Consider the following 23,366-nt stretch of genomic DNA (forward strand, 5'->3'; position numbering starts at 1 on the left):
ACTCTGCAAGGCTAACACAATAAATTCAAACTTAAACAAATTTTTTTAAATTAAAAACAGAATGCTGGCAGCTAGTGTCATCTATTTTCTTTGCCTTCAAATGTCACTGCCCATTCTCCAAAATAAGTTTCTTAGCATGAAATTCAGTTCCTGCTACATCAGTGAAGTATTGGCTGCTGGAGGCATGGGTTCTAGAGCGACTGGGAGTTGGGGTTTTATAAAAGAGCTTTTCTTTGGCTAACATTTTTGGAATGTCACAAAATCTTGCTGTGTGTGACCTTTCATTAATATAATTTTCAGTAATTAAACAGTGATTCTGGCAGTTTTTTCCCTGTCCCATGCGAGTACTAACAGCATGCTGTCCTCCCTGAACCTTTCTGTATGAACCTTTTAAATAGTTAAAATAGACTTGATTTTATTGGGTATACACTAAGCTAAATGACTGTCTTTATCCTTCCCTTTTTTGCCAGTTTCTTTGTTCACGAAGGTGAAAGATTTGTTCGCAGATGGCTCCTAAACTTGAAGTTAATGCTTCACCTTCTTACAGCATGATGACCACAACACGACTACCAGGTGTACTGCAAGATGTTCAGAGCTCACGGACTTCCAGACATCATTCTAAGCTGGAGCTTATAAAGAGTGAATTTCAGCAGAAAGTACTCAAAGAAAAGGAGGAGAAACTGGTAACTATGTATAATCAACAGCAAGAGGCTGCTTTAAACAAGATTAGAAACCATCACTACTATCCACAGTACCAATCAACAAGCACACAATCACAGACTGAAACAAGTCCTCTGTCTTCTGCAGCTTCTCACAGAGGGAACAGGTCATATTTGTCCAATGAGGTCAGAACCAGTCCAGCTGCTCTACCAGCTAAAAAGAGTGTTGGGATTGACAGGGCATGCCCACTGAAACCTGTTTACTGCAGGAAAGCATCAAGCCTTAACAACATTTTCAATAATGGAGATGGCAAAGATCAAAGAACTACAGAATACAACAATATGCTTACAAGACCTTCTCAAGCATGTGATCAAAACAAAAGGTGGCCCTCAGGATTAAAGAATACTAAAAACCCGCCACCTTCTCCTGCATCCTCTGTTCAGACCAAAAGATCAGCATCTAATCATGGTATAATGGAGCAGCTTTGGCTTCAGCAACAGGCAGAGCAAGAGGAAAAAAATCTGGAGATGGAAATTCGGAGAAAGGAAGCTATTCTCAAGGAAAAGCTAAGAAGAACTGAGGCAGAGCTCAGATGGATTCAAAGGGAAAGAGAGCAAGCAAATAGAGATGACAGAAAAGAAAGAGAAAGGAAAGGGAAAAGGGGAAAGGCAGCAGAAAAGGAACAGGAAGCAACACTGAAGAGAGAAACTATGCACGCACCATCACAAGATAATTTCTTTGATTACAGAGGTTACGAGGATAATCAAGATGTTAGGAATGGAGGCGGTGCTAGAGGAAATGCATCTAGAAGGAATGCCTCCGAATGTTATAGTAGTATGAGTAATACTTCCTCTTATGTCTGTGAGTATAACACACATGTTGCTGTTGGGAAGGTAAGGAAGGAAACACTACTTGCAAGTAATAACAAGATCAGAGAAAGAGAATCTTCTCACAGTATTAAGGCAACAGAAAAGATGTGGAAGCTGGAGGAATCTGGTAGTTCTTTTAGCTCCACTCGTACCCAGCCCAGTCCATTCAGTTATCCAAACTCTGATGTTAGAAGAGATGAAAGCTCAAGCCAAAGATCACACAAAAGTGTGATACAGGAATTTGCTGAAGCTTCATCAGATGATGATGATGGGTACAAAGACAAAGAGGAATTCCCTGACCAAGATTTCCTTAGCTCTGCCCTTGCACAGTGTTCATTTTGTGGCCGCAAGTTTGTTGTGGACAGATTGGAAAGACATATGAAGATCTGTAATAAGGCCCAAAATTCAAAAAGGAAGGTGTTTGACTCCTCCACGGCAAGGGCTAAAGGAACAGACCTGGAAAAATATATCAGTAGAAAAAAACATTACACTGAGCAGGAAGAACAGGTAAGAAGTATTGACTGACTGTGGTGGCTATGCCTACAGTCATCTTCTTTGTTTTTAACAGTTTACAATATTCCAAGTATTTTGTATTCCTTCCCATTTCACAAAAAGGAAAAAAAATGAAAACATTTCCAACATGTAGAAGGTATGCACAGTAAAATCTGAAAAACAATGCAGAATCTGTGGTTGTTTATCAGATGAATGAGTAACTTGAAGTAGGTGCAATACCTTTCTTTCCTTAATTACCAGTGTTCCAATGTTCTTCTTTTGCCTTTTCCTGGTTAGAGGTTGCCACAGTGGAACTCCGGTCCGCTAATGATTGGCAGTGGATTTTTATGATGCTGAGTTGCCAGCTTGATGCCCAACCTTCAAAGAAGGCACACCCATTCATGCACACACCCGCCTTTAGATGTCACTCGACCATGGAGAGGATATGCAGACTCCACACAGAAGGGGCTCCAGCCGAGAATCGAACGGGAGAACCTCTTGCTGTGAGCCGACAATGCTAACCGCTGTACCACCGCAGCCACCCCTAGTGTTCCAATACTTTTCTGTTATTCCCTTTTGAAATGCTAGTTTCTTAAAGGAATGTACTGATGACGGCAGCCCTTGACAGTACTGCAGTTACTGCCCTTATCAAACACACATCACTGTATCTTCCCTGCGTGAGAACACAGCAATAGCTTCAAGACTTTCAGATAGAGGAAACAGGCTGAGTAGTACAGCTTGTCCACCATGTAAACCACTAACCTGGATAATTCCATGCTAGAGCAGTCTCCTTAGATATTTTGAAGACAATTTCAGTTCTCCAGCAAAATAGTCAGCACTGAGGCTAGACTTCTCCTTCATGAGTCAGATGATTTCCCTATCTAAGCACTCCCTCCCCTCCTTCCCCTCCTCCATCTTAGCCAAACTGTCAAAATAGCAGGAAACTTGTCTATTTCCCTACCTTTTTGGAAACAAATAACAAGAGCTCTGTACAAAAATAACCCATTGGGGCTGCAAATGGGAATCCATTCCTCCAAAAGTACAGTTGTGTACTCTTGCCATAAATGTACATGTTCGAGTGTGTTCACTGTTGCAGTCATCACTGTAGGGTTCTTCCTGCCAGCAGCAGCCCCCGATTGGCCAGAATCCCAAAGTCTGGATCGGGTGCCAGCTGAGGTCACATTTATCCTGACGTCAATGCGCCGGAAGGTATAAAGACCTCAGCTGATGCCATTTCCCCAGTTTTTCTTGCCCCAGAAGTCAGGTGCCCAGAAAGAAAAGGCTAAAAAGGAAACCATGCCCAAAACCTCAGCAGCCAAAATACCTCATAACAGACAATACTCAAGGAAAAAACAAAAGAGGGGATAGGAGGGAGGGTAACCCGGACTGCAACAGTGAACACACTCGAACATCTACATTTATGGTAAGAGTACACAACTGTACTATGTCCTCCGTGGTTCACTGTTGCAGTCATCACTGTAGGGTTGAGTCCCAAAGCTAAAAAAGGGTGGCTGGAGGAGAAACAGAGGGAGCGGTCACAAAACCTTGCAAAACCGCCGAAGCAAAACCTGCCCTGGATTTAGAATAGAGAGGGAGGTTGTAATGCTTAGAAAAAGTATGTACAGAACTCCAAGTAGCAGCTTCCAAAATATCCTTGGTAGGAACCCCATAAAGAAAAGCTGCTGAAGTAGCAGTAGCCCGGGTAGAATGAGTCCTAAAATTAACAGGAACCGGATTGCCATGATAAGAGTAGCAGAACTTGATGCAATGGGCAATCCACTTGGAAATAGTTTGCTTAGTGATTGCTTTCTCCTGAACAGTAGGAGCATAAGCGACAAACAACTGATCAGATTTCCGGAATATTTTGGTCCTGTCCAGGTATAGACAAAGCTGTCTGTGCACGTCTAGAGAGTGCAAAAGACTTTCTTCCTCACTTTGAGGATTAGGATAAAAGGTAGGCAAATGAATAGACTGATTCAAGGACACTGCTGAAACCACCTTGGGCATAAAAGTGGGATTAGTCCGTTGAGATACCCTGTCCTGATGAAAAATAAGGAAGGGTTCCGCAGCCATGAGTGCTTGCAATTCCGAAAGTCTTCTAGCAGAGGTAATAGCTAAAAGAAAAGCAGTTTTCCAAGACAAAAATTTTAAATCCGTGGAAGCTGCAGGTTCAAAAGGAGACAAAGTTAATTTCTCCAAAACATAGTTAAGATCCCAAGTGGGAACAGGAGCCCTTATAGGGGGCCGAATATTCTTAACCCCTCTAAGAAATTGTTTAAGTAATGGATGAGAAAAAATCAGAGGATCCTTATTGTAATGTGCAGAAATAGCAGAAGCATGAAGCTTAATAGATGAAAAAGATAGGCCCGTATGTAATAAATCTGTCAGATACTGTAAAATCAGAGGAATGTTCGGAACAGAAGAATCACCACCCTGGACTTGACTCCAGGAGCAAAATCTTTTCCATTTTCCCGCATAAGATTTTCTAGTGCTGGGCCGTCTAGCTTCAAGGATTACATCCAATACCTGTTTGGAAGGGGCAGAGGTGTTTACAGACCCTGGATCCACCAGGCAGCTAGATGCAGAGTCTTGACATGACTGTGCAGTATCCTGCCGTCCCGTTGAGACAGTAGATTGGGGATTTGAGGCAGAATCCAGGGAGGCTCCTGAACCAAGGTCATCAGAGTGGAATACCAGAATTGCCAAGGCCAATTGGGAGCCAGTAGAATCATGCGCAGTCTGTCCTGTTTTATCTTCAGAAGTACCCAAGGTAGAAGAGGAAAGGGAGGAAAAGCATATACTGAGAGGTGTTTCCAACTGAATGAGAGGGCATCCACTTTCCATGCTAGTTTGTGGTAGGTCCTTGTGCAGAATGTTGGAAGTTGATAATTCTGAGGGGATGCAAAGAGATCTATGTCCGGACATCCCCAAGCCTTTATAATCATCCTGAATATCTGAACATCCAGCATCCAGGATCTGAAATGTGTCTGCTCAAGGCGTCTGCCAGAGTGTTGTCTTTCCCTGGCAGGAATTGCGCCTGTAAGTCGACACTGCAGGTCAGAGCAGTGTACCAGAGATTCATGGCTAATCTGCACAGGGGGTAAGAGTGAGAGCCCCCCTGCTTGTTGATGTACCACATCACTGTAGTGTTGTCTGTCCATATCAACAATTGTCCTGGTAGAAGAAGGTCCCTGAAGGCTATCAAGGCATTCTGTACAGCTAGCATCTCCTTCAAATTTATGTGCAGGTGCATTTGTTCCTTCATCCAAACACCCTGAAGACATCTCCTGTGCATGTGGGCTCGCCAGGCATAATCTGAAGCATCCGTTGTCAGAACGTGGTCGGTCGGCGGAGGACAAAAAGGCTTCCCCTTGTTCTGTAGACAGGCTTTGGCCCACCAAAGAAACTCTCGCTGGAGACGAGGCAAAATCGTGACCACTGTTTCCAAACTGTGGTAATGCTGAGACCAGACACTCTTGAGGTACTACTGCAGTTTCCTCATATGCAGCCTTGCATATAATATTAGCAGAATGCAGGAGGCCATGTAATCCAAAGCCTGCAGAATTTTTCTTGCAGTCAGCTGTTTCATTGAAGCCAGGCATCAGAAAAAAGAAGCCAGTTGCACTTTTTTGTCTGGTGTCAAGGAAGCCATCTGGGTTGAAGTGCTCAGAAGAGCACCCAGGAAAGTAATCTATTGTGTGGGTACCAGATTTGATTTCTTTAGATTCACTGTGAAACCGAGGCACAGAAGAAGATGCTGCACAAAAGCTAGATGCCGAAGTAGAGTGTCTTTGTCGTCCGCTTGAAGAAGACAGTCATCCAGATAAGGGTAAATTTGAATCCCCATCTGTCTGCAAAACGCCATTACTGGTGCCAGGCACTTCGTAAAGACCCTGGGCACAGTAGATAAGCCAAAGGGCAGCACAGAGAACTGGTAATGTTTCGAGCCCGCTTTGAAATGCAGATACCTTCTGCACTCTTGCCTTATAGGAATATGCAGGTAAGCGTCTTTTAAGTCCAAAGTCACCATCCAAGCGTTCTTGCCCAACATAGGCAGCAGCTGCTGCAGAGTGAGCATCTTGAATTTTGGTATATCTAGGAAGGTGTTTAGCACAGAGAGGTCCAGGACTGGTCTCCACGAATTTTCCTTCCTGGGAACCAGGAAAAGTCTGGAATAAAAACCTTGCCCTATTTCTAAATTTGGTACCAATTCTATGGCCCTCATAGCCAGGAGAGACTGAACCTGCCATTGTGCCTCTGCCCACTGATGATATGGCAGGTCTGGCCAACCGTTAAAACATACGGTTTTGGCATAGTGTGGAAATGAAATCTGTAACCTCTTGAGACTATGTCCAGAACCCATTTGTCCTGGGTTATGTGGCTCCAATTTTGATAAAAAAGAGAAATCCTTCCCCCCAAAGGAGCTTCCAGGAGAGGAGCCCCGGGAACCAGAAAGGGAGAGTCATAAAGACTGTTTTCGGTAGGGTTGAGACTTATCTTCACCTCCCTTGGGAGAGGGGGCACTCCACTGCCTATTCCTAAAATGGGACTGTGACTGTCCCCTACCTCTGGAACACCTGAATCTGCCTCTCTGAGACCTGTCCGAGCCCGGGAAGGACCAAGGTTTAGTTGGCCAGTATCTGCTAAATCTAGGAGGCTTTGTCTTCCATTTTCTTCAATACTTCTTCAGCTTTGGACCCAAACAGAACATCGTGCTGCAAAGGGGCATCCAAAAGTTTGGCTTTAATCTGATCTGGCAAGCTTTGATCTCTTAACCAGGCATGTCTTCTAATAACAGCACCAGTTGTTGCAGCCCTACAAGAAGCTTCCAAAGAATCAAAACCACAATGCAGGGTATGTTTACCCACTTGTTCAATAGCATGCAATAAATCCTGTAACTCCTGATTATCCACACCAATAGACACAGCTGACATCTTTTGTTGAAATACAGACAAAAGGTATTGCTGATACTTCAGCATATGAAATTGACAGTTCAAAGCGCTAATAGACAATGTAGCAGAAGTATAAACCTTTTTACCCCATCTCTCCAAAGCTCTGGACTCTCGGTCAAAGGGAATAGGATTTTTAGCAGAGGCCGCTTTAACACCCTTAGGACCCTGAGAAATTGTTTCCGGATCAGGCAAAAGATTTTTAAAAAGAAATTTATGAGAATCTGGAACCCTATAATACCTATCCAGTTTGGCCGGAGTAGGGGGAAAAGAATCAGGAGAGAGAGAAGCGTCTGAAAAACAATCATCAACAATGTCCAATACAGGGGGAATAGCCAGAGGCTTATGCTGTGGGAGAAGAAGAAAATCCCTAAGTCTTTTCTTGGATTCAGAGAATTCCTGCCCTTCCTAGTGAAAATGCACCCTCATATCATGCAAAGTTTCACCAAAAGAATAATCCTCAGGAGGAGAGGCGGAAGGAAAGGAATCTTCAGCATCAGAATCCTCATTAAGAGGAAAAGCATAATCCTGCTCAAGGGAAGAAGCAGAAGAAACAGAAATTTGGTCTGAAGAATCATAATTGGACTGTAATCTAGGCTTCTTGTCAGGAGGGGGGATGAGAACTCCTGATCATAGTTAAGAGATCTTCAGCCATCCTAAGCATCTGCCTCTGAGGCCTAGGACCTTGATCAAAAGGTGCCTGTGCTAGCCACTTCACTTTAGCTGGAACCTTAGACTTTGACTTAGCATGTAAACCTGAATCCACATTTACAGGAAGCTGTGAAGGCCTGAGAACTCCCTCAGAAGCCGGTACCTGCCTCCGGACCCAACTGAGGGATCAGTATCCGAAGGTCCAGTCCCTGCCAATTCTGAAGACCCCATCAGCTCCACACCGGAGTTGGTACAGGCAATTGCTTCAAAAGAGGCGGACGACAGGGGCTGCAAAGGCACCTCACTGATGACCGTCGAACCAGCAACTGGCAATAACTGAGTAACATCCTTTGCTGTGGACCTCGGAGGCCTGTCTGCATCCCTGCGCCTCTTACACACCCCAGAAGCCGGAAAAGAATCTGAAGACATGTTATAATTAAACCTTTTTCCAAAATAGTAAAAGGCAAAGTTATATCTACGCCTAATAGTACGCTGATTAAATCTAGCACAAAACACACAATTAGCAACGTCGTGGTCAGGACCCAGGCAGTGAAAATCCCTATGAGGTATTTGCTTCCCACAAGAAATACAATTATTAACTTTTTCTGACATCTGACTGGAGCAAGAAAAAGACCTCCCCAACGGGGTACTTATCTGTAAAAAACGAACAACCTGGGATTAGATCCAAAAACAAACAGGAACAGGCCGACCGGCATCAGTGAACTGCAAAGGGCACCGCGCGGCAAGAAAGACTGGGGAAATGGCGTCAGCTGAGGTCTTTATACCTTCCAGCACATTGACGTCAGGATAAATGCGACCTCAGCTGGCGCCCAATCCAGACTTTGGGATTCTGGCCGATCGGGGGCTGCTGCTGGCAGGAAGAACCCTACAGTGATGACTACAACAGTGAACCACGAAGGACATCTGAGTGATCCCTTTTCATCCAAAAAATCAAACACACTTGTTTCCTTACATTGTCAGAAATGCTAGCACAAGGTGCTTTACAGTCTCTTCCCATTTCCCAGCTGAGAAAGGGATTTTTACTCCAGGCTTTTTCTGGTAACATAGAAAAAAGGTGCATGGAGACCAGTATTAGATCTTTCAGTTCTTAATTCCTTTCTAAAATTGCAAAGTTTAGAATGTTGACTCTGCAATCTGTGTTTCTCCTTCTTCTTTCCCAGTCCTTATATCAACCCTAGATCTTAAAGATGCATACCATAATATTCTAATTCAAAGATATCTGTTATTATGTAAAATGTTTTGTATCTGGATTATGTTCTCAGTTGACATCCTTACCCTTTGGACTTTCCACAGGTCCAAGGGTATTCACAAAATGTCTAGCTCCAGTAGTTGCTTCTGCAGATGTCAGGGAATCTACATTTATCCCTAAATGGATGATTACCTCATCTTAGCAGATTCAATTCAAAACACCCAGGCATTTCTTTTCTTCACCATAGATCTTTTTTCAAAAATAGGTTTCAATCAAACCTGGGTAAATCTTCTCTTATTCTCTGTGTTTCTGTCTCTCTCACTCTCTCTCTCATGCATGTGCACACAGGTTAACATTTCTGAGATGTCTTTTGGGTACATCTCTCATGATGGCCTGTCATCCTCCAGAAAATGTTTTTATCTTACCGTCTACAGTTTTTATATCTAGCTCACCAATCCATGACTACAGAAAAGAGATTCTAAGAATTCTAGGCTATATGGCTTCAGCAATCCTAATGGTTCCTTTAGCCAGGAAGATTCAGTGGTTCCATTTGGACACAATGCCAGCATTCTTTGTCCTCTCCTATGCCAATCCTGAGATTTGGCAAGAAAGAATTCCTTTGTTAGGCAAACCAGATTCAGCAAAGTCCAGGTTTTCCTCTTTCCACTTCCACTCCAGCTGTTTATAACAACATATGCATTAGACAAAAGCAAAAACCACCAAAACAAAAAAGTTGTATTACCACGTCCGAAAAACCAATGACTTCAGTTCCAAATATATAACCTTTTAATTCCACAGCAAGTAAAATAGTGGAAAAGCACAATGAAAATAGCAGCAATAAATTTCAAATAATCCAGAAAAAATTATGTTCTCCTAGCGCCTCAGCCAAAACAGCCTTTACAGATGCATTAGACTTTGCATAGGGAAGTTTCCAAATGAATCAAAGTTCAGGGGATTTGGGATTCCCATTTCAGGAAGAAAGATATCACCATAAAATAAATGATGGCCATGATAAATGCAATATAAGCCTTGAATCCACTTTGGACTCCAGGACCTCTGTTAGTGATTACAGACAACACAACAATATTGTGGTACATAAACAAACAAGGGAGAACCAGATCATAACCCCTGTGCAGACTAGCCATGCTTACCTGGGAAGTGGCATCTCAGCACAATCTCTCCCTTCATACAACTTACATCCTATTAGAGGAGAACACTTTAGCAAACTCCAGGTAAGACCCTCATGTGTAGATGTTACACCCAGAGATCTTCCAGGAAATTGTCCATCTATTGGAAACACTCCAAGTAGATCTGTTTGTTCACAACAAGACAGTTTGAGATGCTCATTTTTCCAGGTGAAACAATTCTTATATTTTGTTTTGGAGAACTTAACCTTACCTCCATTCGAACTTTAAGCTACTACGGTTCCATAAAGTTCCTTACCTGGAAGACTACTTTAGCTCTGACCTCAGCTAGAAGAGTGTTTGAACTGCAGGGCCTAATGTCTGTCAGCCCTTTTTGGTCTTTCATAACGACAAAGTGGCTCTTAGAACTAATCCATCATTTATGCCCAAGGTGGTACCTGAGTTTATTCTGAATCAGTTTATTCACCTACCTGTTTCCTTTCCATAGCCTAAAAACAAAGGAGAAAAAAAAAACTTCATTCTCTGGATGTCCACAGACAGTTCAGATACCACCTGGACAAGACAAAAGATTTCAGACTGACAGAACACTCTTTTTCAAAATTAGATCATTGTTGCAGTAGCCTAAGCTATTTGTGTTATATCCTGCCAAAGATATGACCAACCAGCCAACATTTTAGAGCTTTTGGACACCTTCCATGTGCTCTAGCTGCCAGGAGCTTGAGAAGAGCTACATGTAAGTGGCAGTTTGGAGCACCAAAAGTTTCAAAGCTTTCTTGATGCTGAAATGTGCTTCTTCTGCAGGCTTTGTGGAATTGATGCTTAGCTAGAGATTCTTCAAGGCTAGGCAGATTAGTCCCCTATTGAGGGAAACTTTCTGTAGTTTTATTTTTCTTTAGAAAACTTGTGTTCTTTCTATAAAATTAATGATTTTTTTGGCTAGGAATGTTTCTAGGACTGTCACTTCATCAGGGGATTTTTAATTTATGAATGCTTGTGTGTACAAACTGTGTAGAAATTAGTTTTTTTACATTGTTTTCTACATGCCTTGCTAGAATGTATGTGTTAGGAGTAGAACTTTGTGATTTTGGGACTGTCAGTATTTTATTTGCCTCAAACCACTTTTTTGCTGTTATAAGGTTTACATACTCTTCTGGGCTTTGTTACCTGTTTTCAGGGCTTGTTTTTGGCAGAACTCCTGGAGTAGTTAGTCTCCTTGGTTCTTCCTTCCCCCATCTGCAAGAAAAGAAAGTTAGTAGAGAGTCATGAGTGTCAAGTTGACTCCTCTTCTGCCTCAGCTGCCAATGGGTTATTCTAATGTGTCTGGACTTTAACTGACCTTTAACAACCTCCTGCTCCTAAAAAGTTTTTTTTTTAAACAAGAAACATCTTTATTAAATTATCATGTATGACAAAGGCAATCTTACATTTATATAAATGAAAACAAGCCACATGGATATAATTTTAGTTGCAAACATTACACATTACAAACCATGCTGACACAAGTGTAGCTGCAAACATTATACATCACTTATAATCTAGTCATTGTCAGTCAAACATTATATAGCTCATTCAAATCCTGCTTTAATTTAAACTTCATTCCTCCTCTGCATGTATTGTTCCCACATTTCCCATTTTTTCCATTGTAATTTGCTCCTACCTTTTTCTAAAGATCCCAATATTCCAGTAATTTTTATCTGTTACTATATTCACTACCTCTAGTAAAGTTGGTTTAGTCTTTGATTTCCGTTTTCTAGTAATTGCTTTTTTGGCAGCCACCACAATTAGACTCAGCAAGGCCTTAATATGTCTAAGCAATTCTGATTGTGTATTATAGCTCAAAAGAATAATTTCCTTAGTTACACCAATTTGCTCACCCAATATCTCTGACAGAGCAGTCTGCAGCGAATCTTTAAAGTCTGCCAAATTGTTACACTCCCAGACAATGTTGTCCAAGTTACCTTTTTCTTTCCCATCATACCTCTAATATGTACTTCAAGGCATTCACATTTTTCCATATTTGGATGATCGTTTTACATTTGCAGTCTCTTTTTCTGGTTGTCAAGGGTCCTTGATAAGAGTCCTACTCAGTCTGGGGTTTCAAGTGAACTTACAAAGAAGTCTCATCCCTTCTCACAGCATAGTTTTCAGGAGATGTCTGTTAGATTCTGCCTGAGGGAAAGTTCTTCTTCCTCCAGACAAAAATTGGCAAAGGGAATAAGATTAGGGTTACCATATTTGGTTATACGAAAAAGAGGACGAAAAATATGTGCTGGTATTACACCAGCACAAATTTTTTCGTCCTCTTAGGGTTGCCAGATTTTTGACAAAAGGTCTTTCACACTAGGTGAAGACCAAAAAAAAAAAAAAAAAAAAGGTTTTTATAGTCTTTCTGCATTAAAGACAAGTAGCTCCATGTTTGGCGATTTTTGATTGGCCCGTATGCTGGTATACAAGCCAATCAAAAACTTGTACAGTGGACCCTCTTCTGTTCAATGCGGAACATCAACCAGTTCCGCATTGAACAGAACTCTGTTTTGCAATTTTTTGATTGGCTGGTATAGCGGTATACGGGCCAATCAAAAAAAACAAAACAAAGCGGAGGCTGTTTTGCCAGGACTGTAACTGGCAGTGCGGGACTCGGGATTGGACTGCCAATCCCGGGACAATCCCGTTGAAATAGGGACGTCTGGTTTTTGAAACTTATGTGATTTGTCCAGATTTTTGAAAAACCCTGACAAATCGCAGAATTTTCAAAAAACGCATGGACAGGAGCCCAAAAAGAGGACGTGTCTGGGGAAACCCGCACGTATGGTAACCCTAAGGAAGATCTTATCCTCTTTGGTTGTTTATCTACCACATCACCGTGGTGTTCTTTGTAGTAAGTTGCAGAGGTCCAGGAGACCAGATCTGATTCAAGGCTTTTAAAGCATCTATAACTGCCATCATCTCTTTGATATTTATGTGCTTTTGTCTGCCCTGATTACTCCATAGACCTTGCACTTTCACTCTTTTTTGATACAACCCTACATGCAAAGTCTCAAGCATCTGTTGTGGCAGACTGAAGGGGAGGCACAAGGGACAGGGGGAAGACATAGATTTTGAAAGAAATTTCTGGGCAGATACCAAAGATTGATTGGAAAAATACAAGGAGATCTTTTGGTACATCACTAGTAGAGATGTACTAAAAAAATCTTCCTGTGTTTTTCCAATCAATCTTTGGTATCTGCCAGGGAATTTCTCAGGATTTTAGGATACATAGCTTCTATGATTCTCATGATTCCCTTGGCCAGACTTCACTTGATGAAAATTCATTGGTACTGATCAGCCTGTAATCAGCATCAGCACTCTGTATGTTTTCAGATCCCAGTTCTGGGATTTGTCAGGTGGAAATGATGTGGCAGGTGGAACAGTTCTCTCAAAATCCATGTCTCTCCTTCTCCCTCGTGCCTCCTCCCCAGTTTGTCAGAACATTTGCTTGAGCCTTTGCATGGGGGGGCTGTATCAAAAAAAAAAAAAAAAGTGAAAGTGGAAGGACCATGGCAAAATCAGGATAGACAAAAGCACATAGATATCAAAGATATTTCTAATAATGATATAAATAAATATCAGTACGATATTCAGTGGGATCTCAACTATCCCTCTATAGATTTGGAAAACCACACCATTTCTGATGCACAAGCCCAGTGATTCCTATACAAACATCCTGGACCAGTTGGTCCATTCTCCTACCAGTGGTACAAACCTCCTTGACCTTGTACTCACGAACAGGGAGGGGGGGGCATGTTCCTTACCTAATGTAATGTGTTTGCTCTTCGGATTTGACCATGAGGCAGTATTTCTTGAAATAAAATTAAATCTGGGGATCCAGTGAAACCAAAAACCTTTAGGAACTATTCCAAGGCTAACCTCTCTCTACTAAGCGACACCTTGACTAAATTCCAGGCACTCCCAAACCCAGTAAACATCATAGCATATGCTGAGCTATTTGCAAAATCTCTGTACGGTTATATTGATAGCTATACAGAGTGAGCTGTGCCCACTTGTATTAAGAATATGGCAAACTCAAAAGACAAGCCACCCTGGTGGAATCACAATATCAATTGGTTATACAACAACAAAAAAAAAATTAGCCAAGTGTAGGAGGAATAAAGCCATACATAGTATAAGCCCTCTGACCAATGTAAACAGGCAGCTAAGAGGGTTAATTAATACCTCAGAGGCTAAATTTGAAGAAAACATAGCTTCTCAGACAAAGGACAACCACAAATGTTTGCCCGTAACCTCAGGGGAAATATATGTAATGCTCAGAACTTATTGTAAATTGCATCACCCACACTGAGCCAGAGGCCATTGTCAAACTGGCTCATAGGTTCAACTCAAATTTCTCTCCCCACTCCCCCTTGATAGTCCAAATGAAATACCCTAGGGATCAGGTCATTAATGCACTTTCCGAGGGCAAAAATACTGCATCGATGGGCCCTGATACCATCCCGGGATGGTTAATGAATATCATGAAATATGACCTCTCTGGTCCACTTGGATCACTTTTTGACCGGAGTCTTCACTCCGATTTTGTGCACAAGGAATGGAAGATGGCTACAGTCATTCCCCTGCACAAAGGAGGTCCAACCACTGATCCAGGTAACTACAGGCCCATAAGTCTTACCAGCCTCATATATAAGGCCATGGAAAACATCATCATGGACATAATAAATGAGGACATAGGTCCAGCATTTGCAGGTTACCTGTCACAGTTCAGCTTTATTAAAGGAAGGTCATGCCTATTAAATCTGGTAGACTTTTTTGAGAGGGTCACCAAAGCATTAGATGAAGATAAGACTCTGCACACAGCTTGCCTTGACCTGGCCAAGGCTTTTGATACAATACTCCACTCTGGCATTATAGACAAGCTCACTAATTTACATATAAACCTGTTTGTCACCCACTGGATACCCAGCTGGCTCACTGATAGGACCCAGGAGGTTAAAATAAGTGAGATCATCTCCACTAAGAGGCCAGTCACTAGCAGAGTCCCTCAGGACTCTGTACTGGGCCCACTCTTTTTTGGCATCTATTTTTCTGAAATGGAAGCAAATGCTTAAGCTTTATGGCTGGCTAAGTTTGCAGATGATTGCAAGCTGGGGTTATCATCAACTCCCCTGCAAATAATAGCATTCTTCAATAAGGTCTATCTCTGACTAACAAATAGTGCCAAAACCATGATGTTAAACTCAGTGCTAAGAAATGCATAATTGTACCCTTTGGGAAGTCAACCATCCCGGCTAAAAAATTTCTCCAAAGCCAACTTCATGCTTCTTAAGACAGAAGTGGCAAACGTCATGACGTCCCTGCAGATGGACAATACAGTTATGACTGCTGAATCCTACACAAATGCACTCTATAAGCACTTACATGAGTGCATTGAATGTGCTATCCCAAACAGAACCAAGACACTCTCCTCTAAAAACACGAAGCCAATCTGGTGGTCCCCTGCCATAAACAAACTCTACAACAGAAGGAAGAAACTGTTGAAAAAGAGAGTAAAATCCCATGAGTGGAGGAGCTCCCTGGTCAGCCTCAGTAAGAACCTGATATCCCTTATAGGATCCTCCAAAGCTAGCTATGAAAACAAAATCCCCACTGATACTAAGGGCAACTACAAAGCATTCTATAGCTATGTCAAGAATCTCAATGGCAACACCCAGATCTTCTCCGAGCTACAGCACAATGGCGTGAAGTTTACAGAACCAACTGATATTGCCAACATCCTGGCAGATAGGTTCAGTGCTTACTTAACCCCCCTCTCACCCCCTAAAGGGCCCATATCTATACAGGAAGAATGCAGAGTCCCTGTAATCACATCTATGCAGGTAAAAGCTGCACTCTCTAAAACCAAAAATACAGCATACATGGGACCAGACAACATCCCAGGCTGGGTTTTACATGAGCTTCAGAACAAACTGGCTCCACACCTAAGCACCATATTCAATCATAGTCTCACATCAGGCTTTGTGCCCACTGAATGGTGCACAGCAACAGTTATCCCACTCCACAAAGGGGGAGCCACCACTGATCCTGGGAACTATCGCCTATTAGCCTGGCCTGCAAGGCCGTGGAACGTATCATCATGGTACTCATAAACAAAGACATTGGAAATCTGCAAACTGTGGACCCCACCAAGTTCGGGTTTGTGAAAGGCAGATCATGCCTTCTGAACCTGATCGATATCTTTGTGGCAGTCACCAAAGCCATAGACGAGGGTAAGGTGGTTCACACAGCCTATCTTGTCCTCACCAAGGCTTTCAACACCATCCCCCATTCTGGAATTATAACTAAACTAGGTATAAATCTCTACGTCACAAGATGGGTTGCCAACTGGCTCACTGACAGAACCCACACTGTAAAAGTTGCAGACTCCAAATCTGACTTCAAACTAGTGACAAGTGGAGTACCACAGGGTTCAGTCCTGGGACCTCTCTTGTTTGGTATCTACTTCTCTGAAGTACGGGCTAACACAGAAGGCCTCTGGCTAATGAAGTTTGCAGATGACTGCAAACTAGGAGCCATAGTCGAGTCCCCAAATGATGTGGACATCCTACAGAGGGGCCTCACTGAGACAGATGCCTGGTGTCAGAGGCATGGCGTCAAGCTCAATGCCAAAAAGTACATTGTCATCCCCTTTGGTAAAAACTCTGTATCCATGAACTACCACATAAACGGCAGTCTACTTAATGCCGAATGTGTGATAAGAGACCTTGGGACCAAGGTGGACAGTAGTCTCTCCTTTGATAATCACATCACCACAGTAGTCAGAAAATCCTTCTATGTGGCACACCTCATCACAAAAGGGTTCTCATCCAGGAAAAAAATAGGTCATTGTTCCCATCTACTCGGCACTCATTAGACCCATTATAGAGTACAATGCCCCTTTTGGAATGTACCTCACACCAGACATCTGCAGCAGCTGGAAAAGCCACAGAAGTACCTCACAAAGAGGATTACTGGCCTCAAACAAATGCCCTACATTGACCGTCTCAAAAAACTCCAGCTTTACTCTGTAGCATATCACCTACTCCGAGGAGATCTCTGCCTAACATATAAAGCTATGTTAAACCCAGAGCTGTTGGACATGCTGCACCTAAAGAAATCCCAATCCCTCCGAGCTACACACTCTAGGGACCTAAACCTTGTCACCACAATAAACAGGACATGCTGGAGAGATAGATTCCTGTCCCAGAGACTTCCTATACTCTGGAACAAGCTACCTATCTATGTCAAGCAAAGTTCCTCATTAGCACTCTTCAAGAAAAATCTTGATGAGTGGATGGGAAATAGGAAATACACCCCAGGGATCACGTCTGTGGCTCTGGTCGACAGGGGCACAGGAAATTAACTTTCTTGGGTGGCATAAGCCAGGGAACCTTGTTGGCTAGGCTTACTTAGTTCCTTGGGTCGATAGCCTAGTACCTACCTATGAACCTATGATAATATGCCCCCAAGAATCGATCCAGTGGTCAGGGATCTGGGGTACGCATGTAGACAGTAGCCTTACCTTTGACCACCACATGGCCACATTGGTAAGGAAATCCTTTTATGTTGTGCATCTTATAAGTAAGGGCATGGCATCTAGGTCCAAAGAGGTCATTATCCCACTGTACTCCACCCTTATCAGACCAATCAAAGAGTACAATACTCCCTTTGGTGTGTACCTGACCAGGCATGTGCAGCTACTAGAGCAACCTCAGAGGTTCTTTACAAAAAAATACAAGGCGTAACAAACCTGCCTTATGTATAGAACCTGAAATTCCTTTCCCCTCTAGTCAGTCTCCTATAGATTGTTGAGAGGTGATCTATGCCTGGCTTACAAGGCATATGCAAACGCCACACTTATGAATCTCCTACATATCCATAAGTCAAAGAGTACAAGAAATACAAGGTTTAGAGACCTGAATATTGTCTGTGACATAAACAGAACATGCTGGAGAGTCAGATATGTGTTCCAGCGACAGCCCTTCCTATGGAACAGACTTCCCATTCATGAGAAGCTGAAATTGTCTATTACCCAGTTTAAGCACAACCTAGACCAGTGGATGGGGAATAGGAAATTTACACAGGGTCTGGCATCCATGTCCCTCAATGTCCTATCTGGATACAGGAAATCATTATTCTTTTGGGAAAACTTAGCTAGGCTTAGAAAGGCCCCTGGGTCATTAGACTAGTAAGAATCTATGAATCTGTAAGAGATTATGGCACTTATAAATGCTTTGAAAGCCTTGAATCATCTCTGTTCTCCAGAACTTCTGGAAGTTATTACTGACAATACCACAGTGATGCTATACATAAACAATCAAGGGGTACCAGATCTTTACTCCCTTTGCAGACTTGCTGTGATAGACTGAGATGCAGCATATCAGCTCAGTTTCTCTCTTCAGACTTCATAACATTTTGTCAGAGCAAAACACTGTAGCAGATAAGCTAAGCAGGACCAGGACAAACCCACACAAATGGAAGCTACACCCTGGGGTCTTCCAGAAATTGATCCAAGTATGAGGAACACCTCAAACAGATTTGTTTGCCTCCTTTCAAAACAGACAGTTAAAGAAATTCTGCTCCTGGTCCAGGGAGAAAAGTTCCACAGATACAATGTTCTAATAGTACATAAGACAAAATGAGAGTTGCAGAAAGGTAGCAGACATATGGCTACAAATATAAAAACATCAATAATATTGAAGTCGGATACAATTGTGGAGGTACAAGAGATAGTAAAAACTTAAAAATTGATAATTATAAGTATATGCATTTACATTTGGGTGAATACAACAGATATCAAGAAAGCATAAGTTTAGCTAGGTGAGGAGATGGATAGTAGAAAAATGGGACAAAAAATAAAAGTAAAAGAAAGAGCAAAGGGTAAAAAATGAAGAGGACAGGCCAACAGAACTTAACACTGACAATTAGAGGGAGACAAAAAAGGAGAAAAGAGGGAAGAGAAATTAGCAGTAGGAAAGGGAAGAGCATAGGTGGTAGAGTAGAGCTAGTGGGGAATAAGCACGATAGTTAATCAGGTCAGAGCAGGAGCAGAGCCCTGTGTGTTTGAAGTGTTCCCTTAGTAGCTGTTTGAATTTAGAAGTGTTATTAATAGTGAGTATATGTTGAGGTATATCATTCCATATGTTGGCAATTTTATGAGAGTATAGGGAGTCCCTATATCTATTGTTTGATCTACTGACCTTCAAGAGTAATTTATTAGAAGACCTTAATTTATATTAAATTAGACATAGTATAAAAACATTGGTTAATGATTAATGCAACATGACAATGATTTAATATTTAGACAAATTGTAGCCAATTTAGAGAGGTAAGTTAGTGTAGTACAAACAGGGATTGCAATATGAAGAATGAGAAAAAACAGGACTATGGTATACTTAGCCCATTTAGACATTCTGTAGAGAGAAACTGAAGTAAGGAAGTGAGTGAAGAAGGGAGGGGCAAGGAGGTGTAAGTTATGAATAGATACTTATTCATATTTAAGGATATAGTTTATCACGAGGCTGAGCAAGAACAGAGACAAATTTTGGCTAGCAAGTGTTTCAGAATGGTTTTAAAGGACATTTGGGAGGGTACTGACCTGATAGATACAGGTAAGGAGTTCCAGGCCTTGGCAACAACATGGTATGAGTACAGACCATGCCCAGCAGATTTGATAGGTTTGCTGACAAAGAGGACTTTTTGGTCATTGGATCGTAATGAACCAAGTGGGAACATAGTCGTGTGGAATGGTATTTAGTGCTGGACAAGCAGATGGATGCTGGATAATTTTATAGGTGGTAAGAAGGTGTGTTATGTTAGTTGATGTTATTAACATGTTACTTATTAATATGTTAGTTGATGGAGTAGTTCTAACCAATTTAGGCTTTTTAGTGCTATACAGTGGTGGATTCTGAAAGGTGTATTTGCTCCAAATTTAGCCACTTTTTATAGCATCGTTCAATTTTTGCTTTTTGTGATGCCTGGAGGATAGAAACAATGGATGTGACATAAAGTAGTGAGGGGAGGAGGTAAGTAGTCCCAAGTTTAGTTTTAGTTGTGTTGGAGAGTAAGTTTTAGACTGTATAAAGCATCTGTCATTTTTGGTGGGTTTTTAATGCAATTTTGTACATGCACATTACATTTATGATTATCATCTACTATCATATGTAATAATTTGCAACGAGAAGTGATTTCAATGGTTGTGTTATTAAAAGAGAGGATTTTAATTTTTTTTCATAAGCGAGGGATTTGGGGAAACAAGTAGTGGTATATTTTTTGGGGTTGAGCATGAGCCCATTTCAGTGGACTGTTAAAGTTTCCTGACTAATTGTTTTGAGATGTGCCAGGTTTTCTGATATGCACGAGTGTGCAGTCATCTGCATATTGTATTAGGAAGGCATGTTGTGTGGATGTGTGGAGGGAGAATGTTAAAGAGGAAGGGACCAAGGATAGAGCCTTGTGGTACACAAGTGGTGACTGGTATGTATGAAGAGAGGGCGGAATGCCATTTTTCTGACTCTGCTAGATCATCCTTGATGGACTCAACTAGATCTAGTGAGGACATTTGAAGTAGAAGTTTGCTGTGATAACCTGTGTCAAAGGCTTTAGACAAGTCTAAAAATGAGACTAGTTTGCTATTATCTCTAGCTTTATTGATAGTATCTATAAAGGTTAGAAATGCAGTGTTAGTACTATGGAAGGGATGGAAGCCATATTGTGTGGGGGATAGGAGTTAGTTTATTAATTGTTTTTGAATATATTTTTCATGTATTTTGGAGAGGGGGGATAGGATTACTATAGGCATAAAGTTAGTGATTTCTGTTGAATTTCCTTCTTTGTGTAGAGGGGTAAATGTGTGATTTTTTCCAGACAGAGTGAATGTGGGATTCCTAGATTGACCTATTTATAAGGATTGAGGCAGGATAGGCAATGCTATTGGTTGCTATTTTAAAGTACTCTCTTGGAAAGTCATCCGCTGAAGTAGAGCATGGTTTGAATTTGTTTGAGTATTTTTGTATAGGATGTGGCCACAGGTTTGAAGTTGAAAGTGGATGTGTTCATAGGTTCATAGGTTCATTCTAGGCTATCTTCCCTAGGTCATTTATAAGCCTAGCCAGAATGTGTTTGGCTTTCGCCACCCATTTTAAATTTATTTTGCTATGCCCTTTTTCGAGGTTAGTATACTGTGCCTCTGTCTAACAGTGACACAGAAGTGATACCCGGGGTAAACCTACGATCTCCCATCCACTCATAAAGATTCCTCTTGAAGAGAGTCAATGAGGGACTCTGCCTAACCTGGACTGGGATTTTATTCCAGAGTGAAGGGAGCCTCTGGGTTATGAATCTGTCCCTCCAGCATGTCCTATTTATTTCAGTGCTGAGGTTCAAGTCTCTCGAGCGCGTAGCTCGATGGGATTTGGATTTTCTGAGGTGCAGCATGTCCATTAATTCCGGGTTGGACATGGCTTTATACGTCAGGCACAGATCGCCCCTGAACAGGCGGTATGCCACTGAGTAGAGCTGGAGTTTCTTTAACCGGGCAGCATATGGCATCTGTTTGAGCCCTTTGATCCTCTTGGTGAGGTACTTTTGGGGTCTTTCCAGTTGCTGCAGGTGTCTGGTAAGGTACATCCCAAAAGGGGCATTGTACTCAATTATGGGCCTGATGAGGGATGAGCAAAGAGGCACGATGATCTCCCCTGATCTAGATGTGAATCCCTTCATGATTAGGTGGGCTATATAAAATGTTTTTCTAACCACTTTGGCCACGTGGTTGTCAAATGAGAGATTGCTATCAACTTGGGTCCCCAGGTCCCTAATTACTTCTTCTGTACTTAATGGATTACCACCTATGTGGTAATTTGTGGGCACTTTGTTTTTGCCAAAGGGGATGACTATACACTTTTTGGCATTTAGCTTGAGGCCATGGCTCTGGCACCAGTTGTCTGTTTCTATGAGGCCCTTTTGGAGGATGCTTGTGTCGGCTGGAGAGTCGATTATGGCACCCAGTTTGCAGTCATCTGCGAACTTGGTCAGCCACAGTCCTTCCGTGTTGGCCTGTACCTCCGAGAAATATATACCGAACAAGAGAGGTCCCAGGACTGAGCCTTGTGGGACACCACTTGTAACTGGTTTGGAGTCTGACATGGCTCCAGCAATTCTAACCATGTGGGTTCTGTCCTTGAGCCAGTTTGCAATCCATCTAGTGACATAGGGGTTTATATTTAAGCTGGTGAGCTTATCTATAATGCCCGAGTGGGGTATTGTATCGAAGACTTTTGCGAGGTCCAGGTAGGCTGTGTGGACCACCTTCCCCTCATCAATGGCCTTGGTGACTGTTTCAAAGAAATCAACCAGGTTTAAGAGGCAGGATCTGCCCTTAACAAAGCTGAACTGGGTAGGATCCAGTGTTTGTAGGTCCCCAATATCTTTATTTATGAGGTCCATGATGATCCTTACCATAGCTTTGCAGACCAAGCTAGTCAGGCTTATGGGGCGATAGTTTCCAGGATCCATTGAGGCACCACCTTTATGGCGAGGGACCACTGTTGCTGTACGCCACTCTTTGGGCACATATCCTGTAGTAAGGTTGAGATTGAACAGTAGTTTTATGTTTGGGTTTAGCTCTTCTTTGAGTTCATGTAGGACGCAGCCCGGGACACCATCTGGTCCCATTGATGCTGTGTTTTTTGCTTTGGAGAGGGCGGCTCTTACGTGAGCATCTGAGATGTCAGCGGGGCAGCACTCTGCTGGGATAGATATTTGCCCGTTTGGTGGGGAGGGGGGGGAGAAGTTTGCGCTGAACCTGTCAGCTAGGATGTTGGCAATGTCTGTGGGTTCGGTGTATTTTTTGTCATTTTGGACTAATTCTGAGCATATCTGGGAATTACCACCCAGGTTCCTAACATAACTAAAGAAAGCCTTGTGATTATCCTTAGTGTCCTGTGCAATTTTTCTCTTGAAGCTGGCCTTAGACAATTTTATGTGTGCCCGTAGTTTTTTGCTAATACTGATCAGTGATGCCTTCCCTTTTTTGGATTTTGTTCTATCATTTAGTAGCTTCCTCTTTCTATTGTATAGTTTGTTTATGGCTGGGGTCCACCAGACAGGACGTCTGCCTTTGGAGGATTGGGTCTTGGTTTTATTTGGGATCGCATGATCCATGCATTCCTGAAGGTGTTCATAGAATGCGTTTATAAAGGATTCTGCGGTCTGGGCCGTATTTTCCACAGGCCCGGAGGCTTTGAAGGATTCCACCTCAGTTTTGAGGAGTGTGAAATTTGCTTTAGAGGAGTTTTTCACTGTGGTTTTCTGGGCAGGGGGTGGGGTCGGGATGTGAATATCCAGTGAGATTAGTTTA

At 42.3% G+C, this 23,366-nt stretch overlaps 1 protein-coding gene across 1 annotated transcript in view; it reads left to right on the forward strand.

The window, feature by feature from the left end:
- The window catches only part of ZC2HC1C (zinc finger C2HC-type containing 1C), a 206,594-nt gene that overhangs the window by 62,828 nt on the left and 120,400 nt on the right, over window positions 1–23,366 (forward strand). Inside the window, exon 2 of the mRNA XM_044073910.1 lies at window positions 471–2,036. Coding sequence (XP_043929845.1) covers window positions 507–2,036 — 1,530 coding nt within the window. The 5' untranslated portion in view covers window positions 471–506. The remainder of the gene's footprint in view (window positions 1–470; window positions 2,037–23,366) is intronic.

Source organism: Protopterus annectens, chromosome 6.part0, assembly GCF_019279795.1.
Source record: "Protopterus annectens isolate FY-2018-M chromosome 6.part0, PAN1.0, whole genome shotgun sequence".
Classification (NCBI taxonomy): domain Eukaryota; kingdom Metazoa; phylum Chordata; order Ceratodontiformes; family Protopteridae; genus Protopterus; species Protopterus annectens.